This window comes from Embiotoca jacksoni, unplaced genomic scaffold (assembly GCF_022577435.1).
Source record: "Embiotoca jacksoni isolate LCO1_2020_lvr unplaced genomic scaffold, fEmbJac1.0.p SCAF_2, whole genome shotgun sequence".
NCBI lineage: Eukaryota > Metazoa > Chordata > Actinopteri > Embiotocidae > Embiotoca > Embiotoca jacksoni.
In genome coordinates this window covers 24,915,330-24,936,821 of record NW_027185340.1, presented here as the reverse complement: position 1 = coordinate 24,936,821, position 21,492 = coordinate 24,915,330, and the positions used below count along the sequence as shown (strand labels likewise).

The window sequence follows — 21,492 nt, the reverse complement described above, 5'->3', positions numbered from 1 at the left end:
CAGGTAGATCACTGCGTCATCCACACCAACACCTGCTCTGTAGGCGAACTGCAGGAGGTCCAGTGAAGTGCTCACCAGGGGTCTGAGGGAGCCAAGAACGATCCTCTCCATCGTCTTCATCAGGTAAGAGGTTAAGGCTCCAGGTCTGAAGTGGTTTAGCTCCTTGGGTTGTGCAGTCTTTGGGACTGCAACCACAGGAGGTTCTCCAAAGGACTGGGACTCTCCAGGCTGAGGAGGTTCTCCAGAGGACCGGGACTCTCCAGGCTGAGGAGGTTCTCCAGAGGACCGGGACTCTCCAGGCTGAGGCTCAAGTTGAAAATGTGCAGCAGCACCTCACAGAGCTGATCTACACAGTCCCTGAGCAGCCTGGAGCTGATGTCATCCGGGCCTGTAGCCTTCCTCACCTTCACCCTCCTCAGTTCCTTCCTCACTTGATCAGACGGGGGTGTTCACCATTAACGGGGGGATGTTCACTGTTAACGGGGGGATGTTCTCCGTTAACGGGTGTTAGGTGGTGGGGTATAACAGGACCCAAATGCAGGCTCACAGACTCGGGTATCAATTCAAAAACAGTCTTTATCCCAACAAACAAACAAAAGGTGGCACCTACAGTGTCTATTTCCTTCCTAGTCGGGAGAGCAACTCAACCGATTGGTGGTAACAAAAGGTGGTACCTACAGCGTTTATTCTCCTCAGAGTTGAGGGGGCAACTCAACCGACTGGTCGCGCTGACTGGTAGCTCTGCTGCAGGAGCAGAAGCAGGAGGAACGGGAACAGACGGACGAAGGACAGACAGGTGACTGGCGGTCCTTGCGGTGTTTAGCCGAAAAGCGTAGTCCAGAAGTCTCTAGTTGTAATGCACAACCAGAAGAGTGCAGGGGCAGGGTACATATGGTCCGGGGAGGTGATCAGGTAAACGAGCCACCTGCAGGTGGTGATCTGGGGAGAGTGAAAGCAGCTGCTGGGACCGGTGAGGGGCGTGGCCATGGGAAGTGAGGAGAGGAGGACACAGAACACATGGGAGGACAATAACAAGCAGACAGAGGAATGACAGGACACAGGAGGAGAGGTGATCGGGGGTCAAACAGAGGAAAATAGGAATCCTGACAGTACCTCCCCTCAAAGGGAGCCTCTCGGTGACCAGACTGGACCGGACCGGACCGGGTGGGAGGAGGGGGGACCGGAGGAGGGATGGAGGACCACAACAACACAAGACACGAGAAGGGAAACCTAGGTGGACGGAGGACGGGCACGGGGCAGGACGGACTAGGGTGACATGGCTACTCCTCCACCCTTCCTCTTACCGCTCTCCTTAAATTCCCTCTCCGTTCTCACCAGTTGGAATCCGTTGAGTGAAACCAGTGAGTCCGGGGTGAGTTCGTTCAGCCGAGTCTCCGTGAAGCACATGATGCTACACTCCCAGTACTCCCTCTGCAGGCTGGTCAGTGCCAACAGCTCTTCCATCTTATCAGGGAAAGATCTTACATTCTCCATAATAACAGACAGAATAGACGGTTTATAACGTCTGTTCCTCTGCCGTTGTTTAACTCCAGCTCTGCAGCCCCGCTTCCATCTCCTTAATTCTTTGGGGATCTGAGGTCTTTCTTCAGAGAGTATCCGAGAGTGTGGAATATAGATCTGCTTAGTGCATATGAGGGCTCATATGTTGTACGCTAATACAATATAATTTGGGTTGTCTTCCACCTAAAAGTCATGTGTATTGATGTATTCTTTGTTGGTTGGTGGAGGTGGGGGTTGTCTTCCTTCGCCCCCTGGAGTCCTCCAGACAGCCATCTGATAATGCCTCAAAGAACAACAGTATGTGACCCCACAGGTTGCAGACCTCCTACTGTGACCTTTTGGTTTGGCCAAGAAGTATCACTCACATTTATATACACAGCCTTTTGTCTACACCTTAAGATTGGTAGTGATGGTACGACCTATATGTAAGTAATATGATATGATATATATATATGTGTTGTATTGTTGTAAACATAACCTAGCACAGAAGCTCAAAATACATACTGACTGTAAGCATTGTAGAACACATTGCTTATGCAGGAACTTATCACGTTGGGGTCACAGTAGGGTGCAACTCACTATCAGATCAAAAGGTGGATGTGGTTCAAACGGAGGACAGTGGAAAAGTACTGAGACAAACATACTATGCAAATGTTCCCGCCTCACTGTAGGTAACACCTCTTCCTATAGTATAAGTGTATGTGCCGGAAAGGGGGAAGTCAGAATCCAACAAAGAGACCTCAGGTTGATGTTGGGCTCTCCAAGATATCTTGTAAACTACGCTTAATAAAAATCAACTAAGACCGGTAAATGCCTAAAGACTGCTTCTATCAACGGACTCGGGGAAAACAATTGGGGACAACAATTTGAGATACAACAATTTGGGGGCTCGTCCGGGATAGAGGCATATTCGGACCTGATTCAGCGAAGCACAGGCACTCAGAGACCAGGTCGACCGCACGAAGGTAAGCAGAAAACCGAGTTTAAACTGAATTTCTGCGATTGACTACTACTAAAAACGTCTCTGTGAATCTGTGTAAACTGAATCGCTAAAAAGGCAAAATAAAGTTGTGGAGAGCGGAATCTCTTGGGAAGAGAAGCGAGTAAAGTCCAGGTCATGGCGGACCAAACCAGGGCCTGACGGGGCACTGGTAAAGCTGGGTGAAAGACCCGGGGGAATTAAGGAAGCCCCCGAAGTAAGTCCTGGTGGTGGCGGACCCCACCAGGGTCTGACGAGGCCTTGGCAAGCGCTGGGTTAGAGGCCCGGGGGGGGATTTCAGGAACCCCCCGAATTCTGTGGGTTGGAAGGCCCGGGGAGCGTGAATCTGAACAAGAGAGTTAAAAAGAGTTGTAAAATATAATACTCAGAGAACGGCGACTCTCAAAAATAGAGTGGTTGAAATGCCCGGGGAGTAAATCTCTCAAAAATAGAGGGTTGAGATGCCCGGGGAGTGAATCTCTCAGAAATAGAGCTAAGTAGAGCAGTAGCGAAGCTCAGAGAGCGAATCTCTTAGAAATAGAGTTAAAATAGAGCTGTAGTTATAATACTGGGAGAGTGGTGAATCTCTCAGAAATAGTTTTTTTTGTTGTTTTGGGTCGAAACGCCCGGAGTGTATGAACTCAGAAATAGGTTTTTTTTGTTTTGGGTTGAAAACGCCCGGAGTGTATGAACTCAGAAATAGTTTTTTTGTTTTGGGTTGAAAACGTGGGTGGCTTCCAAGAACTAAGCAAGTTTTATAGAGACATCCAGTCTCGGCAAGTTCTTGTTCTGTGGGGACAAAGGGTGGTGTTGGTGGAGAAGTGAGCGTGAATTAAAAGATTTGTGGTATCTGGGGCGACCCCTAGAGTGAGACCGGACTGAATTTATTCAGCCTAGAAGCTTGTCTCACTAGATCCACAAATTGACCTAAAGGAGTCATTCACACTCAATCTCCACGTGTGTGTTGAATTATCACTGTGTGGTAGTGTTGAATAAACAGTAAAAAACAAATTAAAAAAGGAAAAGGAAGAGATGCAGGATAGGAGAAGAAGTTTGCATAATATGGCATTAGTAGGCAGAGCCACACAGCAAGTGTGGGAGAGTAAACGGAAAAAGCAGGTGAAGAAAAGTCTAGATGAACAAAATTACTGAGAGAGAAGGATAACATAAACAGAGGCAGGATCTCAGTCAGAAATAACAAAAATTGAAGTAAGCAAAAAATAAAATCAGAACACAGTAAAACTAACGCTGAAAGATCACGCTAAAAACAAACAAAAACTTAGAACAACGGAGACAGACAAATGACTAGAATAATCCAGAACGTAACAATATATAAATAAAAGAACGGGAACAATTAATAATAGTGATAGTTAAAAAAATGAAATAATAAAAAAAAGATAGAGAAACAATATGGTTAAGAAAGCCAATTAAAAAAAAAAGAAAAAAGAAACAAACAAATGTGGGTTAAAGATTGAAGAAAATACATGAATAAACAAGAATAACCTAAGATAAGTGATAGCATAGAGATAACAGAGGAAAAAGCAACAGGAGGAGGAGCTGTTAAAGGCACAGGCTCAGCTTTTGAAACTCCAATTAGATGACATCAGACGCAAAAGCTACTTATAAGTAAAAAGGACACAAAACAACGGGGAGAGTAAGGGAGAAAATTAGGTAAGAGACAGCAAAATCTGCATCACAGCCCCGTGAGAGCCCTAAGGTGGGAAAATCAAACAAACCCACAGTAAAAACGAGAGATATTATAAGATGCAAAGATCACGGACAGATTGAGAGGGTTTGGGTGGTAGCCAGAGAGGGAAGCAGGAGGACTCTACCAGTGCAGAGGAAGATGAAACTCTGGGACAACACAGTCAAGACACCCTGAGAGCAAAGGAGGCAACACAGCAGACCAGCACCATGCCTGCACCGCAAGAAGTGGACAGAGAGAGTGAGGACAGAGACAAACAGTCCTCCTCGGAGCAACCACAAGCAACAGGCATCAAAATAAAAACTAAAAAAGAAAAGACACACTGAAATCATGACAAGAGGCAATAAAACACCGAGATGGATCCGGTGGCACAAGTACGAGAGGCACGGACAATCTGGGTGTCAGAAACAGTTGGCTGACCTCAACAGACTCCACCGACTCGAACTCCTTTTATACCTGTCACGTGATCACTGCTAAGAGACGCTAACAACAGAATACTACAGGGGACAAAAGGGGGCGGTGATGTGGAAAAATGTGTTAAACAATCAAACAGGAAGTCTGATGAACCAGCAATTCAACTTCTGAAACAATAACTGTCTCAGAAGAATAGTTGTTTGATTGGATAAGATAAAGTAAAATAAATCAACTTAAAATAACATGAGATTAGTTAGAGCTGAGTTAATAGAAAAGATAGAACGAAGTTAAGAGATCAAAGTTAAGGATAAGATAGATCAAAGAAAATAAGAGAATACTGAGATTTAAGACGTAAAAGTTAAAATTTAAAGGGGCCCAAAGACAGTGTAGTATAGGAAAGCGGTAGTCACACCAGAAGTAGAAGGGCGGATTAGAATAAATAGATAAATAATAATAGAACCACAATATAAAATAAATAAAAGAAAAGATAATGAGCAAAAGACTATGAGGAACCTTACTGCCGCCTTATTCTGGACCGCGCAGGCGGCAATGGTGTTTATATCACTCAAAAACGCTCTTAGCACTGTTTCTGATCTTGCTGTCCCTGACTACAAAGTTCCATTATATCTGGATGTTTCTGAAACAGCCCAGACAGCAAATGGTGTGCTGTTTCAGAGAAAGGGGGGGACAGGAAGGTGTTGATGTACGTAAGTGTGACACTAGATGCTACAGAGAACAGACACCCCCATGCACCACACTCATACAGTACGTGGACGACCTATTACTGGCCTCTGACACAGCGGAGGATTGCCTCACTGACACACGGACACTCCTGTTGCATCTCTCTACACACGGGTTTAAGGTTAGTAAAAACAAACTACAAGTTGCACGACAGCAGGTGTCATTTTTGGGTCGATTAATATCACAAAAGGGGGCCTCAATGTCGCCTGCACACCGAACATCGATCCTGCACCACACAAAGTCACTGACAGTCAAAACCATGCTCTCGTTTCTGGGCCTGATCGGATATAGTAGACACTATATACCCGATTTCACATGCCTCACCCAGAGCTTACGTAACATGGTGAGAGAGGTGGGCATGCATAATCTCACTGGGCCGCTGAAATGGACTATCACGGCCGAACAGGCATTCATTACACTTAAACAATTATTAGCCAACTCGTCCGAGCTGGCATTGGCGGACTACACTCTACCCTTTTATCTGGATGTTTCTGAAACAAACACAGTTGTAAATGGTGTGTTGTTTCAGAAAAAAGGAGGTGATAGGACAATATTGACATATTTAAGTGTCATGCTGGATCCAATGGAAAAAAAGGCATCCATCATGCACAAGACATGCAGCAGGAGTAGCCAAACTCATTACAAAATGCGCGCACATAGTCATGGGACACCCACTACACATCCTAACATCACACAGCATAGTGGCATATGTGAACTCACAGACATCTACCATGACATCACTGAGACAACAGCGACTCTCAAAAGTCTGGAAGCACCAAATCTGGTGTTCACACAGGAAGGAATCAACATGGCAGACAGAATAGGAGAAGGACTGGTACATGAATACGTACGACGAATAGAAGTAGAGGACAAAGCCAGCACTGGAACCGCAGCGGACCCTGGAAGAGGCGAGCACCGACGTCGCCACAAACACCTCGAGCCCGGCTGGACCAGAGGACATCGCATCAAAAGGGGCAGAATATTCCCCTCAACGATTAGATACCGAGACAGTCTACTCTCGGTATTCGAAGCAAGAAGACAGCCGACTCGAACGAGGGAGGGCTCGTTTGCATCAAGTGTCTGCCACGTCACTCGAAGTTCGCAAGTTGATGATCCACATATATAAATTTTATGTTTTGCTTGGCTATTGATACCTGTGCTGTTAATTGATGCAATAATTCTGTTGACAAATTAAGATGAACAAGAGAACCAGCCTCTGGGGTGACTGGAGATGGCCTTGGGACTCATCTCTGCAGGTGTAGTATGTGTCATAATATGGGAGACAGAGGTTTCAGGTGTGCCATTGGGACCAGAGGAGCACCATAACTAGACAAGGGCACTCATCAGACGAAAAAGGGAACAACCACACCGGGTACAGTTCACCCGAAGAACACAGACAGAGAAAAAGATATCAGGTCGTATGTAATAGTTGTGAATGTCATCTAGCTTAGCATTTTTTGTATTTTTGTAGTTAATAATACCTGTCAAAATGGTGATCTCTTAAATTGAGATCAAAAGGGGGATTGTGGAATATAGATCTGCTTAGTGCATATGAGGGCTCATATGTTGTACGCTAATACAATATAATTTGGGTTGTCTTCCACCTAAAAGTCATGTGTATTGATGTATTCTTTGTTGGTTGGTGGAGGTGGGGGTTGTCTTCCTTCGCCCCCTGGAGTCCTCCAGACAGCCATCTGATAATGCCTCAAAGAACAACTGTATGTGACCCCACAGGTTGCAGACCTCCTACTGTGACCTTTTGGTTTGGCCAAGAAGTATCACTCACATTTATATACACAGCCTTTTGTCTACACCTTAAGATTGGTAGTGATGGTACAACCTATATGTAAGTGATATGATATGATATATATATAATGTGTTGTATTGTTGTAAACATAACCTAGCACAGAAGCTCAAAATACATACTGACTGTAAGCATTGTAGAACACATTGCTTATGCAGGAACTTATCACGTTTGGGTCACAGTAGGGTGCAACTCACTATCAGATCAAAAGGGGGATGTGGTTCAAACGGAGGACAGTGGAAAAGTACTGAGACAAACATACTATGCAAATGTTCCCGACTCACTGTAGGTAACACCTCTTCCTATAGTATAAGTGTATGTGCCGGAAAGGGAGAAGTCAGACTCCAACAAAGAGACCTCAGGTTGATGTTGGGCTCTCCAAGATATCTTGTAAACTACGCTTAATAAAAATCAACTAAGACCGGTAAATGCCTAAAGACTGCTTCTATCAACGGACTCGGGGAAAACAATTGGGGACAACAATTTGAGATACAACAAGAGTCGAGCAGCGCCAACAGCTGTTCCTGAGTGTAAATAATGGCGCCAGGGCCAAACAAAGTTCCTGAAGAAGTCTTTAAAAGTCCACAAACAAGCAAAAACCAAAAAACTACTCTCACTAGTTGCACATCCATAAACGCAGATGAGCAATGGAGACCAGTGCAGGAAAGAATACGAAAAAACACACAAATACACTTAAAGAAAAAGAGAAGTGACGCTCTGTTCTGCAGGTCTTCAGCCAGATGCTGTTGGAAGTTAACTTGGATCTTCACAAAAGACGATGATGATCAGTTTTCTTTTTCCAGAATCTGTCACATCCCGACATCATCCTGCATTCATCAGCTGATCAGTCCCTCCTCTACAGGTGCCACATTTTCCATCAAGTTAGTTTTTATAAATCTTAACTGATTTTTACGTGGGGACGAACCAGACTGCCATTTTGTAAATGACTCAATGACTACAGACCCTTCGCCATGACGTCTCTGGAGACATGAAGTCCTTTGAAAGACTGGTATTGTCCCACCTGAAGGACATTATAGGCCCCCTGCTGGACCCCTGGTGGGCCCTCTGCTGGACCCCTACTCACCCTCCACACTAAACTCACACTCCATACTAACTCACCCTCCAGACTAAACTCACCCTCCATACTAACTCACCCTCCACACTAAACTCACCCTCCAGACTAAACTCACCCTCCATACTAACTCACCCTCCAGACTAAACTCACCCTCCATACTAACTCACCCTCCATACTAACTCACCCTCCACACTAAACTCACCCTCCACACTAACTCACCCTCCACACTAACTCACCCTCCACACTAAACTCACCCTCCACACTAACTCACCCTCCACACTAAACTCACCCTCCACACTAAACTCACCCTCCACACTAACTCACCCTCCAGACTAAACTCACCCTCCATACTAAACTCACCCTCCATACTAACTCACCCTCCACACTAACTCACCCTCCACACTAACTCACCCTCCACACTAAACTCACCCTCCACACTAAACTCACCCTCCATACTAACTCACCCTCCAGACTAAACTCACCCTCCATACTAACTCACCCTCCATACTAACTCACCCTCCACACTAAACTCACCCTCCACACTAACTCACCCTCCACACTAAACTCACCCTCCACACTAACTCACCCTCCACACTAAACTCACCCTCCACACTAACTCACCCTCCAGACTAAACTCACCCTCCATACTAAACTCACCCTCCATACTAACTCACCCTCCACACTAACTCACCCTCCACACTAACTCACCCTCCACACTAAACTCACCCTCCAGACTAAACTCACCCTCCATACTAAACTCACCCTCCATACTAACTCACCCTCCACACTAACTCACCCTCCACACTAACTCACCCTCCACACTAAACTCACCCTCCAGACTAAACTCACCCTCCACACTAAACTCACCCTCCAGACTAAACTCACCCTCCATACTAACTCACCCTCCACACTAAACTCACCCTCCACCCGACACCTGCTGTTTCACCTCCTGCCCTCTGGGAGGCGCTACAGATCACTGTGTGCAAAGATCACCAGAAGCAAAACCAGATTTTATCTGCAGGCTGTCACTCTGCTCAACAGTTGTTTTACATCACTGGACCTTTTTGCATGACACCCAACAGCCTCAGCACCATCAGCATAATTTGCACTAGGTGGAATTTCATCATTGTTTAGGTGTATATATGTATATATTCATTCATGCTGTAAATATGTTTATTTATGTTTATATGTCTATTTATGTCTGTCTGTTTTGGGGGGGGTTTTGGATGCTGAGAGTGAAGCTATAACCGGAGTCAATTCCAATAAAGTGACTCTGATTCTGAAATGAGGCACCATTTAAAGTTCAGAAACTTTATTTAAAAAAACATCCAACATGAATATTTGCAATAATATCAGCAAAATATGCAGATGTAATGTAATTACAGTCACAGACAAATAACTCCAAACATGTGTAATGTACCTTTATAACTCAAAGCATTGTTTTTTCTTCCATTGTATTTAATAAAGGTACCTGAAACAATCAAGTCAATATAAACTCAATCAAAGCTGCAGCTTTTTAACACAGTGGGTGTTTACAACAATGTAAACATTATTTTAACACTTAATAAGTGAAGTCTGCAGACACACAGTATCTGTGGTGTAAAAAAAGAAGCTCAGTCATATCAGTGATCACGTGTGTTTGTCAGTTTTCACACAGCTTGCATGTGAATCTCGCCAGGCTTCGCTCCAACAGTCTCCCTCCTCCCCCGCTCACATGCCACAATCTGCACACAGAAAATACGCAAGTTAATGCACGTTAATGTACACGGGATCATCATCTTCCGACAAATAGTATACAGTGAGGATTAAATCTAATAGTAAATATAAATAGTAAATAATAATCTGAATCATCATCACAATCCCTATCATGAATAGAAATAAATGCGGGCAGGTGTGAGATGCAGCGGGTCAGCAATGCAGCGGGTCGGGGGTGAACCATCTTGCTAGTTCAGATAGCCACTGATAGCTGTAACCTGACTGCACCACAGGCCTGTCAATCAAACAGACACACCCCCAAAAACAGGTCTTCTTGAATCTTCTTTTCTAATGAATGAGGGATTATTTTCAGATGGACCTCCAGAAAACTAATAAGAAGGAGTGACTTTAGCTAACAACACCGAGATAACTGATGGACACATTTGATTCACTTTGGATTTGATGAGAGAAGTTGAATGGGAGTCTATGGAGCCGGAGGCTTTTTGGAGACGACCTCTAGTGGCACTCGGAGGTATTGCAGTTTAAGACTCTTCTGCATCGGAACCATTTTTCAGACCTGAAGCCACGAACTCTTTTATAAAGACTACAGTCGATGGTTCTGACCTGGAAGTAGATAATGACGACGAGGACGCTCACGATCATGATGAGCAGAATGACCACAGGGACACTGACTGGTTCCGTCCCCTCGTCACCCTCATCATCCTCCTCTTCATCCTGTCTCTGGGCCTCCTGCTCAGGACGGCAGGAGCTGTCTGTGTCTGTGGACAGATGAAGAGACAGACGATGACTGATGCCCTGAGCTGAACCCCAGCAGGTGAACCAGCATCTGAGCGCCACAGGAGGGACTCACCGAGGACGTGGACCAGGGTGCTGCTGCCGGTGAGCAGCAGATACGGTGGCGGGTACAAGACCTGAATCTCACAGCGATACACGTCGGTGTCTGTGGCTCTCAGTCCGGACATGGTCACCTCCACAGTGCCCCCTCTGGCCTGAGCAGAGCACTCTACCTGAAACACACACAAAGTCTCTCACACTTCTTATTTCATATCAGAAGCACCGATCACAGTTCGGTGTTATCGGTCATCTGCGTACTGTTTTCAAAAGCACTGTGGATTATCCAGAAACTACAGAAATAGGAGGTTCATAGAGGGAGAAATCGGACTTTGGGTTTACTGTGTATGTGGAGGGCAGGTGTGGATTTTTAATGTTTTGACCACATTTATTAAAGCTGGATTTGAATGTATTTTTTTCTTTAAAATGATGTGGATGGTTTATGTCAGTACCAGAGTTGTCTGTATGTTGCTCATGTGACGCCTACAAATGTATGGTCACTATTGTTGAATAGGGGGAGGAGCCAGCGGTGGATCTGACCGATCTGATTGGAAACCTGACGATACTACATCCCGCCCACCGGTAGCTGTAACCTGACTGCACCACAGGCCTGTCAATCAAACAGACACGCCCCCAAAAACAGGTCTTCTTGAAGTTTATTTTCTAATGAATGAGGGATTATTTTCAGACGATCAGCGGCCCGGTGAGGTCATGACCTCTGACTCCATCATACATAGTCACATGTGTTCTGAGACTGATGTAAGTTTTAAGTGATAATTTAGGGGTTCCAAGCACCTTAAAAACATATTTCACATCTTAAGTAGTTTGGTTGATGACATCATCTTTTTCCATTTCAGCCCCGCCCACTTAAAAAAACTAAGAATATGGAAAATCAATCTTTAGTCATGTGGGATCCCCACATCTCCCCCAAACTCACCACTCCTTCCTGCTCCACATGTGTCTCCGTCTGCTCCTTGAGGTTGAGGGTGGACGAGCAGAGTTCCCGGGGGTCCCGGAGGCCCTTCAGCAGGGTCACGCGGAGCTCCTCTGGGCCGGGGTAGGGGTACGGCGGCCCTGGGGTGAGGGAAGGTTGGATCTGGTGGTAGGACAGTCTGGGTTGGACGACACACTGAATGTGTGCCGTACCGTTGGTGCTCACCTCCCTGTAGGGCTGAGTCACCTCCACAGCTGGCACAGGAAATAGGTCACAATCACTTAACAGCACTTTGAGAAAACCTGCAAGCTTGCACATCCATAAATGACTCGTTGTGTTTTCATCAGACAGGAAGAACAACAGAGTGTCTGCAGAGTCCTGAAATCAGTGCAGCCACCACGTCACCAAACCAACAGCACAAACAGCTGGAAAACAATCAGTCGCGTCAGCAGACTCTTATGTAACGTATACGCAATGTTTACTACTCCAGGAAGTAGTCCGACTCTTAGAATCACCTAACAACAGAAAGGATTGTAAGTGCGTGACTATCCGTGATGTTACGGTACGGGTGCTCGGAGCGACCAAAAAGGACCAAAAGAGACCTGACCTCACCAAATGGGTCATTTAATAGATCTATAACAAGTAGAAACTACATTATATTACATATTATATGAAACTCTATTCTAATTCTATTTTCCCATTGAGGAGATGGAGTGATATTTCTAGTGATGAGCAGGGTGTGATGTCATGATGATTTGACCAATCAGATCTGGGTCAGAACTACTTGTTGTATAATTGTTTAGTTCCAGATTTGGTAATAATTAATTTTGATAAGAGAATAATTGAAGGTGCCTTCTTATGCAGGTTTTTATTTTGGCTGCGGGTCAAACAACCGACAGACGTCATCGGATCAGCTGATGTCCGACTCCTCGGGCCATTACACAGATGAGTCCAGAGATTTCAACACACTTCATGTAACCCGGCAGATGAACGCTGTTTGTTTGTTTGTTTTGGTTCGTTGTTTTTTGTCAGAGCTCTGATTTTGCTGTGATTTCATTTATTTTCTCCTCAACCTGAGCTGGTCGCGAAGGGTAAAGAAGGACATCGTTTTTCCAACTTAAAGAACAGCTTCACGGAAAACTGAGGAACAAACTGTGATGTTGTGGTTTATTTCGAGAACAGCTGAAGAAATGTGTCGATGTGTTAATTCTTACTGTTACTGTTTGTTGTACGTTCTTTGAAATGAAAGACATTTTTTTTATTCCTCTACTCCTTGAAAACAAGCCAAGATAAGTTCTTGTGCGTATTTCCTTTCTCAGTGTGCTCAACAAGGTCTACAGAGGCAATGAACCAAAGGAACTCCATGTCCTTAGTAAAACAAATAAGCCCCTAAAGGTTGTGTTATTTCTTGAACAGTGTGTGATCATAGCTCACCAAAGTCTCTGAATAAAACCTGCTCCTGCCTTCTACACCAAGCTTTCATATTGTGGCTTTATATCCCTCGTCGGTTTCCTGCTCGGGTTTAATATCAGTTATCTTTATTTGTGAGTTTTCCTTCTAAACGTTCAGTCCTCTGTGTTTCTTTTACTTCCCTCGGGTTTCTTTTTCTGTGTGTGTGTGTGTGTGTGTGTGTGTGTGTGTGTGTGTGTGTGTGTGTGTGTGTGTGTGTGTGTGTGTGTGTGTGTGTGTGTGTGTGTCTTCATCCTATAGTCCACTCAGGGAATGAAAACATTCAGGGAGAAATGTACTTAATCACTTCAAATGTGTCATAAATCAGTCTCAGCTGGAACTGAGTGCTTCCTCCGCTCCGACCGGCCCGCTGCTTCCTGTTGCTGTTCCTCTCTGCTGTTCTTTTCCCTCTCTGCTCTCCCTCCACCTCATCTACGACCTCCCGCCTGTCAACGAACGCTCCCTCATGTGGGAGTCGCTGTTAAATTGTTGTCTCTGTTTATGATGTTGAAGGTCACCTGACGATGTTTGGTGCTTTTTTAAATACAGCAGATTGAATCCAACATCCTGTTTTGAAGTCACATCATTTTGCATTCACACCGTGTGTCCAATGAGAGTTACAAATGTGGGTGAGATGATAACTGAGTATTAACAGGTGATTGTGCTGAAGGTTGATTTACAAGCAGATTACAACAACAGCTGCACCTGCAGTGATCTGACATCTCAGATAATAAAGACGTTTGTAGATGTCCACATGAAGTGCGGCTGCGTGAGCTCTGAGCTGTCGGTGACGGGGAACCACCGGGCTCTGGGCTCGGTACATTACTCTTCATGTTGCATACAAAAACATTCTTCCTACTCAATACTCCAAAGTCTGTGTTTGATGCTTTCTAACGTATGTATGCGCTGCTGACATCTTTTTGTGATTTTTTTTTTTTTAATTTTTTTTATTGATTTTGTTCCGTTTTTAACATCCAAGCTTGAAAATAAGATTGTGAGAAAAATAGATCTTTTAGTTCTCGCTGCGTCGACTAACAAATGAATGTGACACAAACACATTGAAGGCTGCTGATTGGTCGTTGCTGGATCAACATTGTGATGTCAGCCATGTTTGATTTGGGCTAGCTTGTCTTATGTGTTAGGAAGCAGCCTAGAAATGAGCAAACAAAAAGAATTGAACATTTATCGGGATTTAAAAAAGAGAAAGCGAATGGTGAGCCGTGAAGATGTGACTGGTTCCCGTTCGGAGGACTCGAGTGTTTGGTCCTCGGTCTGTGGTGCCTTCAGCCTCTCCGGATGACCCTAACCCTCCCCCAAGTTGTTAAACTTGGCTGTCGTTGCCTTTTGAGAATATGTAGAAGACAAATCCAGGTTTGTTGCTGGTGTCGTATCGGTAAATTCTGTTTAGAAAAGCATGAATCAAAATCTCCCCTTTATTAGCGTGTAGACGTGGGAGACGTTGACGGTAGCCTGCGAGCGGCCGGTTCTCGTGCTGACTACGAGATGTAATCCACTGATCTCCACTAACATCTGTGGTTCTCATCAGTCTCATCATTCAAGAAGCTCTGTCTCCCGTTTATGATTAAAATTTGTGCTGACGCTCGTTAAACCGTGAAACCTAAAGAGTGCCACTGACAGCGTCAACGCATCGGTGGAAGTGTGTTTGTACTCACCGCTCCACGCCGGCAGGCCAAAGATGAGAGCCGTGAGCACAATCCATCCCGACACACAGTGAGCCAGCGACATCCTGCAACACCTCACACACAGCAAAACACAGTGAAACTCACCTTTATAGAGATGGTGGCGTTTCCCTCCGCTGTAATGGAAACTATGTTCCAGCACAGGAAGTGATGACGGTGTTCTGCCGGTAAAGAAAGACGGCCGGTTATAGGTGCCTGTATTTCTGCAGAAATGCTGAGAAGTGCTGATTTCAGTGATTTTAATGAAGCAGTTTAGTGTCGGTGGAGCAGAAATGAGAAAAAAAAATAAAACTGCTCAACAACCTGAGACATCAAATCAAAAGAGAAAAACATGAAGGAAGCGGATATCAATCAATGGCATTTAACAGGAGATGATTTCAGACAAATCACATGTTGAACAGAAGTCTTAAAACATAAAGAACACTCACAAAGCACTTCATTTTATCACCAACACATCCGTGTCTGGGCCTCAGTGGAAAACATGAGGGAACTGTTAGTATGGAAACTAGCTGGGTGAATATTTAGTTTGAGTTGCTGCGGCTTCTTTTCCTGCAAGAATTAGAGCAGTCAAAATATAAAAAGAAATTATTACTGAGCAGCTGTTGATGTCATTTAATTATTCATGACTGCACAAATGTGTGAAATGCTTTTCTCAGTCTGTTGCAGCACAGATCAGCTCGACTCAACAAATCAACCCTCACCGGATTGTTTCCTCCTAGTTTCAGTTTAAACCTTTCCAACTCAGACAGCTTTGCATTCGTTAATGCTCCTCTGAGTGTAAACCTGACTGCTGAAGGGCACGTTGACCTCTGACCCTGAACCACAGGAGCAGAGTGAAAATGGAATGAAAGGTTTTATTTACTAAAACCAAGTTATTCAATTCAATTCAACTTTATTTATATAGCGCCAAATCACAGCATAGGTTATTTCATGGCACTTAACACATTAAAGTCCTTACAGCAAGACTTATTATACTTATATTATACAGAGAAACCAACAATTCAACAATTCAACAATTCAACAATTCAACAATTCAACAACTCAACAATTCAACAATTCAGCAATTCAACAATTCAACAACTCAACAATTCAACAACTCAACAATTCAACAATTCAGCAATTCAACAATTCCCACATAAGCTAGGAGGGAAAAAAAGCTCCTCTTTAAGGGAGAAAAACCTCCAACAGAGGGAAGAAAAACTCCCTTTAACAGGAAGAAACCTCCAACAGAACCAGGATCAGAGGTGGAGAACATCTGTTAACAGAACCAGGATCAGAGGTGGAGAACATCTGTTAACAGAACCAGGATCAGAGGTGGGCGGCCATCTGCCTCGACCGGTTGGGGTGAGAGGAGAGCAGAGAGAGAAAAGGACAGCATAGAGATAGAAGAGAAGAACTGTTGGTGGAGACGACAAGCGCAGAGCAGAGACATGCAGCTCCATGACGGGACATCTGGAAAAGAAAGAAGAGAAACTACACGAGTGAAGGAACTGAATGGAGACAACAGATAATAAGAAGAAACTATGGGAGAGAAAAAGATGGTGAGGTATGAGTCAGTTAAAGAGTAGGAGGAAAGAAAAGAAGCTCAGCATGTAACGAGGTCCCCCAGCAGCCTCGGCCTATAACAGCATAACTAAGGGTTGGTTCAGGTCTACCTGAGCCAGCCCTAACTATAGGCTTTATCAAGAAGGAACGTTTTGAGTCTAATCTTAAAGCTAGAGAGGGTTTCTGCCCCTCCAACACAAACTGGGAGCTGGTTCCACAGGGGAGGAGCCTGAAAACTGAAGCTCCGCCTCCCATTCTACTTCTGTAAACTCTAGGAACCACAAGTAGACCAGCGTACTGAGAGAGAAGTGCTCTGCTAGGATTATATGGTTCTATAAGATCTCTAAGATATGATGGAGCCTGGTCATGTAGGGCTTTGTAAGTCATCAAGAGAATTTTAAATTCTATTCTTGATTTCACAGGAAGCCAGTGAAGAGAAGATAAAACTGGAGAAATATGATCTCTCTTGCTAAATCCCATCAGTACTCTTGCTGCAGCATTTTGGATCAGCTGCAGGTTTTTAATGAGTAATTTGGACATCCTAACAACAAGGAATTACAATAATCTAGTCTAGAAGTAACAAATGCATGAATGAGTTTTTCTGCGTCACGCTGAGGAAGGATTTTCCTGATTTTATTAATATTACGTAGATGAAAGAAGGCAGTTCTGGAGATTTGCTTTATATGGTGTCTAAAGGACAAATCCTCATCAAATATGACTCCAAGGTTCCTCACAGTTTTGCTGGAGGCCAAGACAACGTCATCTAGAGTAACTTAGTGATTACAGAAAGAGTTTCTGAGGTGTTTAGGACCAAGTACAAGAACTTCTGTTTTGTCTGAATTTAGAAGCAGGACGTTTTTGGTCATCCAGGCCTTTATGTCTTTTAGACAGGCTTCAAGTTTTAATAACTGATTAGTTCCATCTGGTTTTATAGAAAGATATAGCTGAGTGTCATCTGCATAACAAAGGAAGTTGATGCAGTGCTTCCTGATGACATCTCCTAATGGAAGCATGTACAAAGTAAAAAGTATTGGGCCTAACACTGAGCCTTGTGGAACTCCATAACTAACTCTTGTTTGTCTGGAAGATTCATTGTTGACATGGACAAACTGGAATCTATCTGATAAGTAGGATTTGAACCAGTCTAATGCAGTTCCTTTAATCCTCGTAACATCTTCTATTCTCTGTAATAAGATCGTATGATCAATCGTATCAAAAGCAGCACTGAGGTCCAGAAGAACAAGTACACAGACGAGTCCATTATCTGAGGCTAATAAAAGGTCGTTAGTAACTTTCACCAGAGCTGTTTCTGTGCTATGATGAACTCTAAAGACTGAAAATCTTCAAACAGATCATTCCTTTGTAAATAATCACAAAGTTGATTTGCAACAACTTTTTCAAGGATTTTAGAAATAAACGTCAGGTTGGAAATTGGTCTGTAGTTTCCTAAAACAGCTTTTTAAGTAAAGGTTTAATTACAGCCACTTTAAAAGCCTGCGGTACATAGCCGGTTACAATAGATAGGTTGATCTGATCTAATATGGAAGTATTAATTAAAGGGAAGACTTCCTTAAAAAGTTTAGTTAGGATGAGATCTAACAGACAGCTGGAGGATCCAGATGAAGAAATAATTCTAGTTAACTCAGAGAGCTCAACAGGAGAGACATTTTCCAAGTTTACATCTGGTCCTACAGTTGCTTTCAGGGCTGCTGTGCTTAACATCACATCAGTGATGGTGGCAGGAAGGGTCTTAATTGATAAACTTGAGTGGAAGATTGCTGCCACTCCTCCTCCTCCTCCTCCTCCTGAATCTCTAGGAATATGATAATTAATATGACTGGGAGGAGTTGCTTCATTAATACTAACATATTCTTCCTGTTGCAGCCGACGTTAATAACAATCTGACTGTATTTATGATTAGCCTTAGTCAGCAGTTTCAGGTTTGATTCAATGTCGCACGCTCTGGCCCCGGAAGACATCTGTCTCTGGCCCCGGGAAGACATCTGTCTCTGGCCCCGGGAAGACATCTGTCTCTGGCCCCGGGAAGACATCTGCCTCTGGCCCCTGGAAGACATCTGTCTCTGGCCCCGGGAAGACATCTGTCTCTGGCCCCGGGAAGACATCTGCCTCTGGCCCCTGGAAGACATCTGTCTCTGGCCCCGGGAAGACATCTGTCTCTGGCCCCGGGAAGACATCTGTCTCTGGCCCCTGGAAGACATCTGTCTCTGGCCCCGGGAAGACATCTGACTTCTTCTTAGGACGATGTCTCCTTCGTACTGCCACCCAGCCGCCCGGCTGTTCAGGTGCTGCAGGGGACCGGCTGACTAAACCTGCAGCCCTGGACAGCTGTACACCTCCTCCCCCCTCCTCCTCCCTGATTAGTTCCTACTGCTAGCTGGTTGTTTAGTATGGTGCACAGCAGTGATTCTAATTCTGTGACCCTGGCCTCCAGAGCCCTAACTACACTCCTCCTCCTCCTCCTCCTCCTCATTAAGGGTCGTAACTAAACATGTCACAGCAGGAAAAACCAGAAGAGGTGGAGGGAGAGGAAAGACGTTGCTAACTGCTAAGCTAGCAGCACCAAAACACCAAGTTAGTGAACGTTGGTCAAAGATTTAACAGGAGAATTGTTCAAGAAGAGAAAGTGTGAGTTTTAACTTGAGATTAGAAGAAGTGTGGAGAGAGTTAAGATACGTAGAATTCAGGAAGAGAAGCTGAAATAACAGAGAAGTAACACCAGTCACAATGTTTGTAGACAGGAAGTGATGCAATACGCTCACCGTGATGTCAGACGAGATGAACCAATCAGACGAGGTCTGATCATAAAGATCATAAAATAAATATTTTTAAACAAAACTCTCTTCATTAACAACAATAACTCCTTATTTCCAACCAGAAAGTCTCTGTTCCTGTTTTCATCACCAAATAAAACTGTTCACCGGAGAAACATGACGGGGTTTGTAGGAAATGTGGTCTTCAACACAGATTGCAAAGAGTTCGTAGCTTCAGGTCTGTAAAATGGTTCTGATGCAGAAGTGTTTTCAGCTGCAATACCACCGAGTGCCACTAGAGGTCGGCTCCAAAAAGCCTCCGGCTCCATAGACTCCCATTCAACTTCCACAAAGTCAGTAAAATTTCTCCACCAGTTATTTTGGTGTTGTAAAGTTACAGCAACATAATGATGAACACTGTCGTTGATTCAGGGCTCTGGTTGTCCTCCATGCACGACACAGTGAATTCTGGGTTTGTATTTAAGCTTTGTGAATCCTGATCTTTGCTTCATGTGGTGACTGTTTCAAACATGCTGAGACTGACAGCTTGTGATAATGAAACAGTAACAGCGGTGGAAATGAACCAGTGTTTTTTTTTCTAGCTGACTGAAGACAGTTTGACAGGGTTTCACCCCCACAGAGAGTTTCCAGGCAGAGCACAGAGGTGACGTCAGGAGGACACCCGTCCCGTCAGCCGGGACGACTCTGAAACACTGATAACAAACCACACGACATGAAACTGCAGAAATGACGGTAAAACTCAGAATCTAAAAAACGAATGATGAAATAACAGAAAATGTTGAAAACCTGCTGATGTGAGCTTTCATCGGATGAGTGTTTGATGGACACACTGACGCCTCCGTGGAGGCTGCAGGATATTAATAATGCTTTAGTTTTGTTTAATGTGATTGTTGGATCAAAAATGTCGACGTAATTTGTGGAGGTTTAAATTAGATTTTTTGCATCAAATTGCAAGTGGAGAAAGAAAAGTGTGATTTTCTAAAGCACTACCTGGTGAGGATCGATCACTTCCTGTGACAATAATCCTGCAGCACATCACAGAAATATTTAAATTATGATCTTTTTTATGTATTTGTTGAACTTAGAGAACTGCGGAGATAAAAGCTCCTAAAAGCTCCTAAAAGGTCCTAAAAGCTGTGTATGTTTCCAGAACAGACTGTCTGTGACTGGAATATAGAAACAAGGACTACAGCTGTCAAAATAAGAGCTTTAGATGCTGTTTAATTCATGTTCATTCAACACATAGACCTGCTGGATGAAACAAACAAAGAGACGTCTCTGACAACTGGACCTGTGGAGAAAACTCATTTAACATCCAGTAATATGGAATCACTTCCTCTGATCAGAAACATGAAATCACATCATTTTAATGTGAAGACCACATTTCCCACAAACCCCGTCACTTCCTGTTTTTGCTCGTTGCTGTTTCCTCTGGTGAACAGACTTCTGAGTCTCACACTATTTCTGTTTACTTTCAGTACATACTACTACTTACAAAGTACGTGCTGTTGCATGTAGTACGTACTGTTGCATGTAGTGCGTGCTGTTGCATGTAGTACGTACTGTTGCATGTAGTACGTGCTGTTGCATGTAGTACGTACTGTTGCATGTAGTACGTACTGTTGCATGTAGTACGTGCTGTTGCATGTAGTACGTACTATTGCATGTAGTGCGTGCTGTTGCATGTAGTACGTACTGTTGCATGTAGTACGTACTGTTGCATGTAGTGCGTGCTGTTGCATGTAGTACGTACTGTTGCATGTAGTACGTGCTGTTGCATGTAGTACGTACTGTTGCATGTAGTACGTACTGTTGCATGTAGTACGTGCTGTTGCATGTAGTGCGTACTGTTGCATGTGGTATGCACATGTATGTGCATGTAGTATGTATATGTAGTATGTACATGTAGTAGGTACATACTTACTTCTCTTCATGTACATGCTGTACATGTAGTATGTACATGTAGTAAGTACATGTAGTATGCACATGTAGTATGTACTTGTTCTTCTCCTTCTCCTCCTTTTTCTCCTTCTCCTTTTTCTTCTTCTCCTTCTTCTCCTTCTTATTTCTTTTCTGCTTCTTTTTCTTCTCCTTCTTATTTTTCTTCTTCTTCTCCTGGTCCTTCTTCTCCGTCTCCTCCTTCTCCTTCTTCTCTTTCTTCTTCTCCTTTTCCTCCTTCTTCTTCTCCTTCTTCTCCTTCTCCTCCTTCTTCTCCTTCTCCTTCTCCTTCTCCTTCTTCTTCTCCTTCTCCTTCTCTTTCTCCTCCTTCTTCTCTTTATTTTTCTT

The 21,492-nt window shown here is 44.0% G+C and overlaps 1 protein-coding gene across 2 annotated transcripts; it reads right to left on the bottom strand.

Annotated features, from left to right (window-relative positions):
- Nucleotides 1-9,629: 9,629 nt before the first annotated feature.
- On the bottom strand, nt 9,630-15,312 carry cd28 (CD28 molecule). 2 transcript variants are annotated; one of them, XM_069153679.1, is made up of 6 exons: nt 15,298-15,312; nt 14,843-15,030; nt 11,724-11,974; nt 10,806-10,962; nt 10,559-10,713; nt 9,630-9,963 (listed from the first exon to the last, which is right to left on the bottom strand). In XM_069153679.1, exons 2-6 carry the CDS (start codon nt 14,913-14,915, stop codon nt 9,889-9,891), a joined length of 711 nt encoding a protein of 236 aa, XP_069009780.1. In that variant the 5' UTR covers nt 14,916-15,030; nt 15,298-15,312; the 3' UTR covers nt 9,630-9,888. The 2 variants fall into 2 exon arrangements, with proteins under 2 accessions (XP_069009780.1, XP_069009781.1); XM_069153680.1 differs by lacking the exon at nt 15,298-15,312 and having other exon boundaries at nt 10,806-10,958; nt 14,843-14,968.
- Between the last annotated feature and the right edge of the window lie 6,180 nt (nt 15,313-21,492).